This window comes from Artemia sp. Qi Xiang Cuo, chromosome 12, assembly GCF_049724085.1.
Source record: "Artemia sp. Qi Xiang Cuo chromosome 12, ASM4972408v1, whole genome shotgun sequence".
NCBI lineage: Eukaryota > Metazoa > Arthropoda > Branchiopoda > Anostraca > Artemiidae > Artemia > Artemia sp. Qi Xiang Cuo.
In genome coordinates, this window is record NC_142805.1 from 27,398,262 (window position 1) to 27,412,846 (window position 14,585).

The 14,585-nt window shown below is 36.9% G+C and overlaps 1 protein-coding gene across 2 annotated transcripts in view; it reads left to right on the forward strand.

The window, feature by feature from the left end:
* Positions 1 to 14,585, forward strand: part of r (carbamoyl-phosphate synthetase 2, aspartate transcarbamylase, and dihydroorotase rudimentary) — a 243,477-nt gene that overhangs the window by 96,580 nt on the left and 132,312 nt on the right. For both annotated transcript variants that reach the window (XM_089097829.1, XM_089097830.1), the window contains 2 exons: positions 4,072 to 4,262; positions 12,941 to 13,150. In XM_089097829.1, coding sequence (XP_088953955.1) covers positions 4,072 to 4,262; positions 12,941 to 13,150 — 401 coding nt within the window. The remainder of the gene's footprint in view (positions 1 to 4,071; positions 4,263 to 12,940; positions 13,151 to 14,585) is intronic.

Below are 14,585 nucleotides of genomic sequence, written 5' to 3' on the forward strand. Positions count from 1 at the left end.
CAACTTGCAAAATCTAGTGCAGATTCTTTGCAATTTAGACCATGGTGATCCTACAGTAGGGACGTGTCGTGGACGACCGATCCAGATTCCAGAGCCAAGCGGTGGAAGAGAGAAGGCGAATGGATTTTGTAAAGTTGAAGTTGAGTGTTTATGTTTGTAAGGGTAGACCACAGTAGCACGTGGGCGGTCATTCATCTCACGGAGGGAGGTGTTGGGGGTCCACCCTTGCTTCTTTTCCTTTCAGATAAATGACCTATTTTCGTGTCTTTAATTACATTTGCTTATAGTATAATTTCAAAAGACAGGTTAAATTCCCGTTACTAAGCGATAGTGATTTTGAAATAGGTAAGCTGTGAAGCAAGGTTATTTTTATACGTCCTGGTTAGGAGTCATTGAAAGATAAATTTAAGAGGTAAAATTGGGTTTGAATGAGGAGGTAGGTGATTGGCTGGGCCAAGTTACGGTCCACCCATACAAACAGTGCTGTACAAATTATTATTATGTTTTAGTCTGCGTTCTGACCCCAGTCGGGGATATATATATATATTTGTGGTATTTGTGAGCGTTTTGGAAGAATACAAGTAAGGTATTTTCTACAAACTGTGTACTATTTTCCGTAACCCAGGCAGGGTAGGAATAGAGCTACTGGGTACCGTCATTATTACATTGACAGGGAGGGTTGTTACCTCCAAGGAGAGAGTAGAGATTGTTAGCCGTAACCCAAGGCGGGTACATTTGGCTTTAGAAAGTGGCCATTTGACCGCTCGATCGCGTTATCAGACCCTGGGACAGGGTATACTGTAAAGAGGGTAGTACCAAACCCGATATTTGGAGAACTATTTGGGTTAGAACGGCAATCTTACTAACATGTGGACCGACAAGGAGTTTTCTCCTTCGAGCAAGTAGAATAGCGACCTTTTTTGCGCCATTTCGGCCTTTAAAAGTGGTGACCCCGCACATACACCCCAATAAGTGGTGCCAGCGGTAGCTAGCACTACGAACATTGGCGGCAGCGGCATAAGTAAAAACGAACAGTAATGTATAAAGTATAAATACTTTATGTTTTTTTCTTCTCCCTTCGATATGCAAAGTAAAAATGTAACAATTGCTTTATGTACTGTACAATTTATTTTTCTTCAAATTCCAAAAATGTCATCTTCCTACTTAAGTACTCCCCTTCTTCCTTTCATCTAGACGTTTCGAAAGATGATAATTCCACCAAATAGATATCAACGTGAAATTGAAAACAAACTGTTGTAATGTATATAATTTTTTTTTTTCAATTCGCTTTGGTCTGCTAAATAAAACATAACAATTGCTTTAAGTACTATAAAATTTATTTTTCTGCAAATTCTAATATAGTTTAATCTTTCCAATTTAAACTTGAGGTCTATATGATATTTGAGTGATGATTTTGGCTCAAATTAGTTCGGGAGCGAATACCGAATAATTAGCTTGAAAATTGGCAAAAGATTAGAACAAACAATTATAGTGATATTAATTACTAATTATTAAATTAAGCAAACACCCCATCAATAATGATCTCACAAGCGAGATAAATTTGATGAAAAAATAATCAGTTATTATAATAATAATAATTAACAACGATTATTATAATGGATTAGCCATAATGATAGTAATTAATTACTCATAATCGATAAGTAACTGCCAACTAAAGAAAGAGACAAGATCAAAATTGACAGAAGCTTAAGAATGACCTCCCTGCGTAAAGCAGTGGCGGATCCAGGGGGCGAGGGGGATGCGCCCCCCCCCCAAACGGAGTCTAGGGTAGTGTAATTTACTTAATTGACGCAATTTTGCGTTAAATAAACTTGCTCCTAACTCAAGTTTATCGGATCAACCTATTTTGTGCCCCCCCCCCCCCAAAAAAATAAAAATAAACGCTTATTGGAAAGCAACCATTAAAAAAAGTTCTCACTACGTTAAATATGAGATAAAAACAAAACTTACAGACAGTATAACCCTGTATAATAGTCCCTTTGACATTTTGAATTACTAACATTAATGAATGAGCGAACGCCACATTAATTGTAGTCTTCTGTGATGAATCACAGAATCACAGGTTGTAGTTGAACCTCCTTCATGTTTACGCGTCCGTGCGATGTGCTCTGTCTACGTTGTGATCGAGTTGAGCTTGTGTTGCTTAAATGTCTTCCAAATCTGCGCGAGAAACTTTCATACTAGAAACGTAATACCGTACTAAAATGAGATTAAAGCAAAGAAATTTTGTTATATTAAAATGGTGTTCTGTAATCTAATAATCTTTCGTGTATGGCAGTGTATTTTCCGGTAACTAGTTATTGGAAATGTGGTCTGGAATTTGGCACAATGAAACATAAAAAAGGTAGAATTGGGTGCGTATAAAATATAAATTTATGTCAATTAAGAATTCAATTCTTCAACTTGTTGAGCAAACAGGTGACCCAGCTTTTGTTGATTGATGGACAAAAGGACAGATGGAAGCACATGTTTGGTGGATCTTATATCCCAGCTAAAAAAGAAAAAAAGAGTACTCCTTGATTATGTGAAAACTCGTGGCTAAAAGTAAACTGGAAACTAAACTATAAAACAACTTTAGAATTGTTATAACCAGATATACTTTTGCTGAGTTCCTTGTAGATAATGTCACTGAGTAACCTGATTTACTACTGATGCAGCTTCTATTGTTGTAATCAAGGAGTTTTTAGAGTCCAGACTACTCTAACACTATTTTGCTATTTCCCCCCAAAAACTTCTACTATAAATAATCCAAATAAAATATTGTTTGATCCAAATATTGTTAATCCAAATAAAAAAGTAGTGAGAACTGTTTCTTTATCTGGTTCTCACTACAATTTTTGAAGATATATCTTCAAAAAATTATTTTTGAATTATTTTGTTCAGTATCTAGAATATCGCTAGTAGGGCTATTGCAATGAGTGTTTCTGGCCTTATTTACGATGAACTTATTGTTCTTCAGCTCGTTGGGCAGGAGGAACAATTAATTAGTCTCAATTTTTTTTCGACTCTAGCGAAAACAAGAGTGAACTTGCAGTTATGGAGTGCACCTAGATAAATTCAATTAGAGTCATATTTCGTTCTGTAAGCTATACGTAGTGTTGTCGCAAACGTGGTAAGGATCTAGCATAGATCAATGTTAAAGGTCCCCGCATCAGTGTGAAAAAGGCTTTATGCCTCTTGACCTAAATGCCATTGGCGATGAAGAAAACCCACATATTGTTCTTGGAACAGCTTTCCGATTCAGAAAAAATAAACTTTAGGCCTGTATTTATTTATTTTCTTGAGTTGTATCATAGCTCATACTTTTCTTTAAAAACTGAAACTTTTGTATGCAAGTAAAAAGTGATTTAAAACTAAAATGAGGTGAAACTTAAGGTTGTTTTAGCTAAGGGGGAGGGGACTACACTTTGACTACACAATGGCTACACTTTCACCACCCATTGATTCCAAAAGAGTATATCTAAATGTATAAGAGTTTAAACTATTTTTTACCGCAGAGTAACTTGACTTCGCATCCTAAATTGTAAAGGAGCGTCTTTTCAATGCCATGTTGCATTAACGAGTTATTTGGTATTTAATTAACGAGTCATTGTATTGATCATGATAACTCCTGATCATTAAGTAAAGCCCCGTCTTATTTGATGTGCTAGGGGTAATTTTGCGCCTCAGAAGGATCATTAACAAATCGTGGAGACCAATTGTGCCCTGTCTTAAGTCGTTTATTAGCCGATAAGAAGAGACCACGCCTTCCTCTCCTTATCAATATCCAGATACAATGTACTTGGAAGAGATCTTATGTTTTCTCCTTCCAAAGTAATAGCTATTCTGAATGCGTAAGAAGATAACAATAATAACAGTATTGTACTTGAGTAATATTCCACTTATTCACTTTGTTGCCAAAAAATTAAGGATCGCTATTGCTGTTATTCGCCAATAAAACCGTTCCGTTATATACATTTACACTTTTAGCATACGCTAAACGAAATGAAAACGCAATAACTATTTAATTGATTTAATATTCTTAAGTTTTAATATAATAATTATTTACAGATTGGAAGTTCGATGAAAAGTGTGGGAGAAGTCATGGCTATTGGTAGACGATTTGAAGAAGCCCTCCAAAAAGCATTAAGAATGGGAGATGAACACATCATGGGGCTTGACTCAAGAGTAAAAGGTGTGTCAGAAGAGGAGCTTAAAGACCCAACTGACAAGAGAATTATGTTCATTGCATCTGCCTTGAGGTATAGATAAAAAGATTTTAGATATCTACTAGGAAGATATTTCTTCTACTTAGGTTTAATACTTGTCCATTTTTTTTTTATTTTTCTTGTTCTCACATAGAGTATTGTATTTTGGATGGCTCAGAAGTGTCATACTGCTAACAATACTAACAACAACTCATTCTGGTACTAAGCCACTTGAGCCAACACGGCTGTGCACCCTCCTGTCCCCTAATCTATTCAAAGTTTTACTATTTACCTCCTCCCACGAAGTTCCAATTTCTTTAAACCCTTCCCTATGACCTCCTCCCACCCCATTCGGGGACGACCATTTTTTCGTTTGGCTTCAGATTCATGGCCAAAAGAGTTTACTGGCAAAAAAAAAAACAAAACAATAGGGTCACATTAAAAAAAAAATGATAATAATAAAAATAACGCTTAGGACCACTGCAAATTCAAGGGATGGGCCATCTAAGGTAGGGTGCATGTTTGAAAGTCACGACTGATTTATTTTTAAAAATTATTTATTATTATTATTGTAGACATTATCATTTGTTGTTTTTATGAACTTTTCACTCAAAACTACAGAATTCTATTGCGTTCAGCATAACGTACATAATGAAACATCCTACTTAACTGTATATACATGCATTCAGATCTGTATAACAATAAATAACAATAAATTTTTGTTGTTGTGGAAGAACTCAAAATTAGTGATCAACCACAAAAAAAAAAAATAAACGGAAGGAATCAAATACCTCCTACCTGGTATTCCCCCAACCAGGATGGCTGGCTCCCAACACCCCATTGCACTTCCTGGTTGGAGGGTCTTGAAACGGAAATTAGCACCTCCGGTTTGGACTTTAAGGGTCTAATGCTGTATCTTTTTTTCTTTACCTTTACGCAGTGGCGGATCCAGGATTTTCTTAGGGGGGGGGCAAAATAGTTTGATCCGATAAACTTGAGTTAGGAGCAAGTTTAATTAACGCAAACTTGCTTTAATTAAGTAAATTAAACTACTTTAGACTATGTAAGGGAGGGACATGCCCCCTCGCCCCCCTGGACCCGCCAATGCCTTTACGTGGTTTTCGCAAAATAAAACAAATAGTTAGAATCTAATAAATGACCGAGGGTTTTCATCAGTAAAAACGTCTCTGAAATAAAGGAAAATTAGTTCTAAACTCAGAGATAATAAATGTATTGAGAGCCAAAATAGATTTAATATTTACTTTGACTTTCTTGTGGCTTTGGGCTTTGATATCAGGCTCTAACCATCGGTTTCATTATAAAGGAGCCGACATAAGTGACTCTTTCTACCCAAAGCCTCGTCATTTTTTTGCCACCTGCCTCCGTTTGCTTTGGTCGTTAGAGTCGTAGCTGAAGCCTTAGACCAGTGGTTCCCAACCAATTTTGAGTCTTTCCGCACCTAGGAATTTCTAAAAATCCTTACCCCCCCCCCTTGTATTTAATCTTTGTTATTCAAAATTTGAGGTGTATTCACCTCAGGCTTTTAAGGAAGCTCAAATTTTATCCTAATTAAAATATTGTCTGAACTCTAACACGTTTTACAAAATGCATAAAGTCATTGCAATACTATTATGCATCTTTTTTGCTCTTTAAATGCATTTGGATGTGACGTTATTCACATGAAAAATGTTTTTTTTTCAAAATCAAGACTCTAAAGTATAGTTAGCCGAAGGGTGCACGTCCTGCCCGTGGCCCACCAAAATATTGCCATACCTCACCGGTGGGGTCTGCGCCCCACGTTGGGAATCACGACCTTACACCCTTGCAAAAGGTCCTTGGTTCGTTCAGATGGGGCTCGGGCCTTTGACTCTTGAGAAACAGGCATCTTACCGCCTCCTTTTTTCGTCCAGCTTTTTTTGTATCGATGTTAACTATAGATCATGACGTCCACTCGAATTCGAGTTTTAAACAAATACAACTTCAAAACAATAGGGAAATTTTTTCAAGACAGTGCAATTTAAATCGGTGAATATTTCGGCCCTATGTCCAAGGCTCAAAATAAATAAAAATATTTCCTTAAATAGAGACTTAGGAGAATACTCACTGAATTCTTTATACTCAAATTTAATTAAAAATGATCTAACATATTTTAATAAAATGTTTTATTAAACCAATTGACAATAGTATTGAACCCGTTACAAAAAGGCCTTTAAGACTAGCTGCTAAAAAAGCAAGATTGGCTTTGAAAACTTGCAGTTAATAATTTCATTTTATTTCGTTTGAATGAATTCATCCTCTCTCGTCATTTTATTTATCAGTCCTGGTTGAACTTCGTTGAAGTAAGGATACTAGGGCTGTTTTAAAGGTTTTTAAAAGCGGTTTTTTAAAAGCATTTTTAGTTTATACTTCGTATTTTAATGTAAGTTTGTTTTTATATATATTTTTAGTTGGGCTGAAGACGGCCCTTGGACATAGGGCCGAATATTCACAGATTTAAATTGCACTGTCTTGAAAAAATTCCCCTATTGTTTTTAAGTTGTATTTTTTTTATATGGAAAGGCAGTGTGGTCTTCGTCAATATTTGAATTCGAGTTTTCTGGAAAATCTTTTTCCACGTTTTTTTTTGGTATAGTTCACAACCATGCACATGGTTTCAGCGATCACTTTAAAAAAATTGTATGTTTCTAGTTTAAAGGGCCTAGCCGTTTTTCTCTAATGAGAGGATTCGCCCATTTTCATGCCTCTGTCATCTGGCTCCGATACGCAAATCAGCCCTTCAGCCTTCGTCTACCGTCATTTTAAGTCGAGTTCTCTGGTTATTCTTGATGGGATATTAGTTATTTACGATTATGCTCATGTCTCCAATATTCATCAAGTGTGCACAGAACTACTGAAGCTCAAACCTCGTAGCTCCTCATATCCTGGAGAAATCCCAGTGTGTCTTCTTTGCGAATTTGCGCCCTTTCTTGCTACCCCTCTCGCTAGTATCATCAACCTTTGTATAACACTCGGCAAATTTCCCAATCCCTGGAAAAAATCCTACATAGAAGTGATCCCTAAGAAATCCCCGCCAAAATCATGCGATGACTTAACGCCTATCTCGCTGACTCCCTGCATGGCCATGGTAACAGACACCTTTGTTGCAATACTGTTGACTAGTGATATAGAATCAAATATAGACCCTTTCCATTACAGATGCATCAGCGGATCCAACATTTCAGTGTACTTAGTGCGTCTGTATGACGACATTCTATCGGGGCTCAAGAAAGGGAAAAGCGCCTTAGACTTGGCCCTCGCTGATTACCGAACAACCTACGAACTCATCAAACACATTATCGCTCTCAATAACCTAAGTGAAATGGGCGCCAAAAGTGACTTGCTGCGTCTAGTCGCTGATTTTCTTCCCCAGCCGTAGCAGTGCGTTTTCGCTCTTAGCGAAGACGATTCAGATTCTGAATTTCTCCCAATCACTTGCGGTGCCCCCCAGGGCACTAAACTAGCCGGAATTATTTTCCTCGCTGTGATTAACTTCATCCTGCGTACTCTCAAGGACAGATATAAATTTGTTGATGATCTGTCGTTCTTACTCAAATTCCTACTAGAAGACCAATCAGCGATCCCCCTTTTTGATCCTAGTCTACCCATTGTTTTTCAGAATGAATGCGAACGAGCTAGCCTTACCCTCAATGAGCAGAAGTGCAAGGTGTTGCGTTTCAACCCTCTTAAATCGGACTTTCAGGAGCCCCCTACCTTGTTTAAAACAGTTGGCAGTGAGAAAATTCTGGGGGTAATTTTCTCCGTTGACTGCAAGTTCAACAACCACGTAAGTGACCGTGTGCGAAAAGGGTATGCAGCGCTGCAGTCACTGATTACGATGAAGCGGTTCAGGTTCAGTGTGAATTTCATGAAGCGTGCTTTTAAGACTTATATCCTACCCGTCACTGAATATTCGTGCCCAGTGTGGGGCCCTGGTGTTCAATTGAGTGCTGGGATGTGTCGAGATATCGAATCTATCGAAATACAGACTCGTTAAATCATGTAGGATCAGGCTTTCACTACTTATGACAATGCGCTTAAGGTTCTTGGCCTCGAGTCGCTTTTTAACCGCCGTCAGAAACTTTTTTGCCAGTTCGGCAATTTCCTTCTCCGTAGCAGCAAAAGCAGGACGATCCTGCCCCCGCTAGCCCCCGTTACGTCCCGTGCCCGGAGACAATACAAGCTCAACCCAGTGACATGCCGTACGACTCGCTACCAGCATTCCTTTGTCCCCTTTTTTTACAGACATGGTCAACAATTCCTAAGAAAAGTAATATGGTTTTATTCATTTTTTGTTGTCGTATTTGTTATTTAACTTTGTCGTATTTGTAAAAACCCTCGGTATTAGTGCTTTTAGCGCTAAAAAGAGTAAGTTTAATAAATATGTCTATGTCTGTCTATGTCTTGCCCTGAAGAAATTCTATATTTCTAGCTTGAATAGTTTAGCTATTTTGCTATGTTTGATAACTCTGGCCTTTGACCCTCATTTAACGGTATTCAAAGTCTAGTTTTCAGATTTTGCTTTTGTCTTCCTAACATCCTAGATGTCACCTGAAATCCTAGATGTCATGGTCATCGTTTGTATATATGAACATTGGTTTTTCTTAGTGAAGTGTCTCTTGGTCACACATCAACATGTGTCGAAGAGTACAAACACCCATTTTTTTTAATTTACATTTAGGACAAATGAAACTCAGAGAGGAAAGAAACTGACAAAATGAAAAATAAAATCAAAAAGGGTGAAAAAAACGAGGATTTTGTCAGCCAGTGGCGGACAATGAAGAAGAAGAAATAAGCAAATATTTCGACAAGGACCTCCGCCAAGTCGTCCTCAGTGCAAAAAAAAAAAAAAAAAAAAAATCTAACCTTTCGAAGTTTGCCTTACAAAGACAGAACAGACACTCCTGTTCTGACACAAAAGACAGAGTGTCTGTTCTGTCTTTGTAAGGCAAACTTCGAAAGGTTAGATTTTTTTTTTTCTTTCTTTTTCTTCTTTTTTGTTTAGCACTGAGGACGACTTGGCGGAGGTCCTTCTCGAAATATTTTCTTATTTCTTCTTCTTCATGGTTCGCCACTGGCTGAAAAAATCCTCGTTTTTTCACCCTTTTGGATTTTATTTTTCATTTTGTCAGTTTCTTTCCTCTCTGAGTTTCATTTGTCATGTATAGCCAGTGTGGTCTGAGAATGTATTTACATTTAGGGGTTTCGATACCTTAAAATGGTTTTAAGAGCCTCAGTGTCGACTAACCGTCTCAAAGAGGCCCATTAGTGAATTGAATAATTTCGAAGGCCACACTGCCTTTCCATGACGATAAATAAAAGTTCACATAGGGAAAAAATCCTTTTAATAGACAGTGAAAATTTCACAAAAATACTAGATATTTCGGTCGCATGTGCAGTGATTGTCAGTATTACTACTGATGACGGCCACTGCACATGTGACCGAAATATCTAGTATTAGTTGTGAAATTCATCACTGTCTATTAAAATGTTTTTATCCCTATTTGAACTTTTATTTATTAGTGAATTCTCCCAGGGAACTAGCCTCCGTTAAGAGCTATTGTGAATCCGGAGATTAACTAAAATTTTATTGAAAAAATAACGAAATCTGATATGCCCTGTGTGGATAAGATTTTTGATCAAAGCGGGTGGCACAACAGGGAACTCCCAAATCTTCTACATTACTCAAATTATATTTTCTTATAGCTGATTCTTAGTGTTGTCCTAGCAGGTATGCTAAAATAGTTTCAGGGACTACCATTTCCTAAACTTTAAAAAGAAAATTATGCTTCGTTTAATCAAAAAAACAAAATTCCCACTTTCTAATGATGTATGTTTCATTAAAAGTGAATATCCCTTTCTGCGGCACAAAACGAGAGAGGTCAAACGGTTTATATAAGATTTCTCGAAAAGTAAGAGTCAGTTTTTCTACTTTTTATTCGGATCCTTTATCCAAGCTCTACAAATTATGGCTAGACCGTCCAATCAATTCTAAATAGTTCGGCCACACAAGCTAAGAATATTTACTTGTATATTATACGGCAAACACTCAAGTCTACGCTGTGTAAAACTTGAGAACAAACCGGTTTCTTCGTTCTTTTCTTTCAACTTAGCATGAGACAAGACAAAGACAAGTGACAGAATAGATGGGAAATATATAATTTGGGCTATATATTTGCATATTAGGGGTGGGGGTAAAGTATTTGGACAATTTGAAGTTAGAAAACAATTCTTACTTCATAATATGCAGAATGATTGTCCCTAGCAAATTTTGCATGGAGACCCGTTATGCTTTACCAACCCCCACCCCCACCCCTGATGTGCAAATTTATAGCCAAAATTTGTTTCTAAAGTATTAAAGTTTCACCATATTTTGTGATATTTCTTTAAGATTGAGCGTCAAAGAAACAGGTTCTAATTAAATGAAGCACTTGAGTGTTTGTCGTATAATAAACAAGTACCGGTGATCCTTAAGAGGTATTGAATCCCCTTAATAAACCTTTCGGTGCATATCGGCCTTTAGTTTATGTCATTCATTCGGATCTCTTATCCAAGCTCTACAAATTATGGTAAGACCGCCGAATCAATACTAAATAATTTGGCCACACTAGCTAAAAAAGTTTATAATGGAATAGATAGGGTGATCCTTTAAGGTTTCGAATCTCCCTGAAAAAACATCTTGTTTTTATGTAAATCCAGTAAATATTTGTACATATTGAGTAAACAAATCATGTGCTTTATTTCTATTGAGTAAAATTCCTTTTAAATCGTCTAGCCTTTAAATGGTTATTTCATGAAAAAAATTAGTTATTTTTCCATGGATTATTCATATTCTTGACCAATAGAATTGACTGTAAAATTAGGTTTACCCTTTTCTTGAGAAGTTGATGTTTTTTATAAAAAAAAAAACTGATGAAAAGCTGATAACCCGTGATCAAAAGCTGATACGCATATTGATTGCTGAATAGCGGCTAAATCTTCATGAAGATAGAGTGAGAGACAGAGAAAAAGGATGAGGAAGAAGGAGAATGAGAGAGAGGCAGAAAGAAAGAGATGGAAATAGGCAGGGAGAAAGAGAAGGGAAAGGAGGTAGAGGAAAAGAGGGGAGAGAGAGAAAGAAAGCGAAAGGACAAAAAGAAAGGCTTGAGAGTAGAGAATTGTTGAACATTAGTACTTCTCTAGCTCCTTCATAGATTAAAACATTCTGAAAAGAGGAGATCAATTCTTCCTTCGAGATATTAATTCCATCGACAACTAGAATTTATGGTGGCCGGCGTTTACCCCCACCAACCCCCCCCCCCCCGGAAAATAACCCCCCGCGTAAAATCCCCCCCCCCCTGGAAAATACCCCCCCGTGGAATATAAGGCTTTCCAAATTTGAGAATTTTATTTGAGTTTTATTTTTTTATTTCTGTAGGGGGAAGGAATTTTCGTACTTGTGTATTATGCACCACTCACTCAAGTCTACGCTGTGTAAAACTCGAGAACAAACCGGTTTCTTCGTTAGTTTCTTTCATCATAGCATGAGACAAGACAACTAATAGAATAGATGGGAAATGTATAATTTGGGCTATATATTTGCACATAAGGGGGAGGGGGTGGCGGTAAAGTATTGGGACAGTTTGAAGTCAGATAACAATTCCTTCTAGGTATGGCCACTAAAAAATTACAGAAAATGTTTCCTTTAAGTGTTTTTTTCCAAGTGTTAAGTGTTTTTTTTTCAATGACAGATTTTCCAAGTATTAAGTGGGCTACCATTATTAGGTTAATGTAGTGTTTCATTTAAGTGTTTTGTGATGATCGCTGATCAAAGTTTATGTTATTTGTGCCTTTCATTTATGTTAGTTTTCTATATTTGTGGCTGTATATTTGGCTTTAAAATACACTTCTCTATCTATCTATCTAGTATGCAGAGTAATTGTACCAAACACATTTTGCATGCAGACCTGCTATACTTTACCCACCCCCTCCCTAATATTCAAATATATAGCCCAAATTTATTCCTAAAGTAACGAAAAAAACAAACGAAAAAACTGGTGTATTCTCAAATTTTATACAGCATAAACTTGAGTGAGTGGCGCATAATACACAAGTACAAAAATTCATTCCCCCTACGGAAATAAAAAAAAACAGCTCAAATAAAATTCTCAAATTTGGAAAGCCTTAATTTCCACGGGGGAGGGGAGTGTATTTTTCGGAAGGGATATTTACCAGGGGGTATTTTCCGCAGTGGGGAGGTATTTTCCGCGGGAAGGGGGGTATTTTCAGGGGGGTAATTGCTGGGGGGGGGGGTAAACGCCTAGAACCAGAATTTATATTGAATAATTTTTCGGAATTCTAAGTCTGGGGGATATTGAAGGTGTTTCCCTGGGGTGGAGGTAAATTTTCACACTAGATGCCCCTGATGTGATGAAAAAAATACCCTAAATGTTGCAGAAAGCTGATTATTTCAATAATTTTCAAAGTCTACATAAAACTTGCAAGTTTAAAATGCGTGCTTTTGTAATTACTATGTCTCATGTTCATATTTTTGGCTCCATTCTTTTGTGTGCAAGTCGGTGAAAACTGCACAAAGATAAGGAAAGACCCCCTCTGCCTCTTCCCTTCCGGAAATTTTTTTGAATTAGCTTCCCTCCAAAATTTCTGGATTAGTTTCTGGACTGTATAAAATTTTACTTTTATTCTTTTTTTTTTAGGGCTGGCTATACTATTGACGCAATACATAATTTGAGCAAAATTGACAAATGGTTCATATCAAAAATGAAGAATATTGTTGATATGCAGATGCACTTGGAGGGATGCAAAGATGAAGAATTGTCCCCAGATTTGATTTTGAAGGCGAAACAGCTTGGATTTTCTGACAAGCAAATAGCTACTTGCGTTGAATCTACGGAGTTGGCCATAAGGTTATTTTATACTCTTACTAACGGTAGAGCCTTGTTGGAGGCCATACATAAAGAAATTAAAGAATTGTAGTGTGTACTCTCCTGTGGAGATCGGGGGAAAATCCTTGCCTCCGTGCTATTAAATTTTCCGCTAAAGTTTCAACTCAATCCCCCGCAGTGAGACAAAAAACAGTAACAATAAAAAAAGACAAAATTCTTGGATTTTTTAACAGCAAATAGCTACTTCCGGTGAATCCGCTGAGTTGGCTAAAAGGTCATTTCATACTGTTACTAGCTGCAAAAACTGTCGAATTATGTAAGAATAAACTGTCGCGTATACTCTTTTGTAAGGTATCGAAGGAAAATCCCACCCCTATAAAAAAAATTGAATTTTGCTCCACCCCCTCCACCCTTGTAAAACTAATCCTGAAAGTTTCAACTCGATTTCCAAGTCACGAGACAAAACAGGACAGATTTAAAAAATGGATACTGGATACAAGCAAATGGAGACTTGCGGTGAATCTACTGAGTTGGTCATAGGGTTATATTGTACTAGCAGCAAGGACTGTTCAGCCATAAAACTGAAGATAAAGTATAGCTTTTACTCTTTTGTGAGGAAAGATTTTTTTTTTCACATTTAAAACTTAAAATTTTCCTAAAGTTTCAAGTCAATCCCCAAACCGTGAAGCAAAACACAATATCGATTTTTCACACGGCAGTCACAATTTTGCCTAAAAAAAATATATATATATATATATATATATATATATATATATATTCTTAATATTTGTACCCTTTGCAGATGGAGAAAAATATCGAATGCGGGGCTCAAATCCATGACCCCGTAGTAAAAAGTCCTATCAATCACGTCCCCTGCCAACTGAGTCAGAAGCAGTGGCGGATCCTGGATTTTTTAGGGGGGGGGGCAAAATAGGTTGATACTATAAACTTGCGTTAGGAGCAAGTTTAATTAACACAAACTTGCGTTAATTAAGTAAATTACACTACTTCAGACTCTGGTAGGGGGAGGGGGCGCCCCCTCGCCCCTCCCCTAGATCCGCCAACTGGACAACTGGATGGACAACATAGGTATTTTCAAATTTAAATTTAAATGGGGTCTCAGAGTTTACAGCCATAGCCATCATTATACATGATTTCTATATCTAGTTCTGCTGCAAATGAAAAGAATGGCATTTAAAGAAGAAAAAAGCGAAAAACTCTACAACGGTTAAGTTCGTCCAAAATATTTTTCATGCAACACAAAAGAAATTCTATCAAATAAAATTACCTATGTATCAAAATAAAGATGCGTGGTTTTTATATGTAAACTATACTTATCTACTATAAAGAACTGAAAAAGTATGTTAGAACAAAAAATATTTACAGAAAAGAACGTTAAAGATGAAATAGAACGTATTACAACCCTGAATGAATATTCGTTGCTGATTATTCGAGG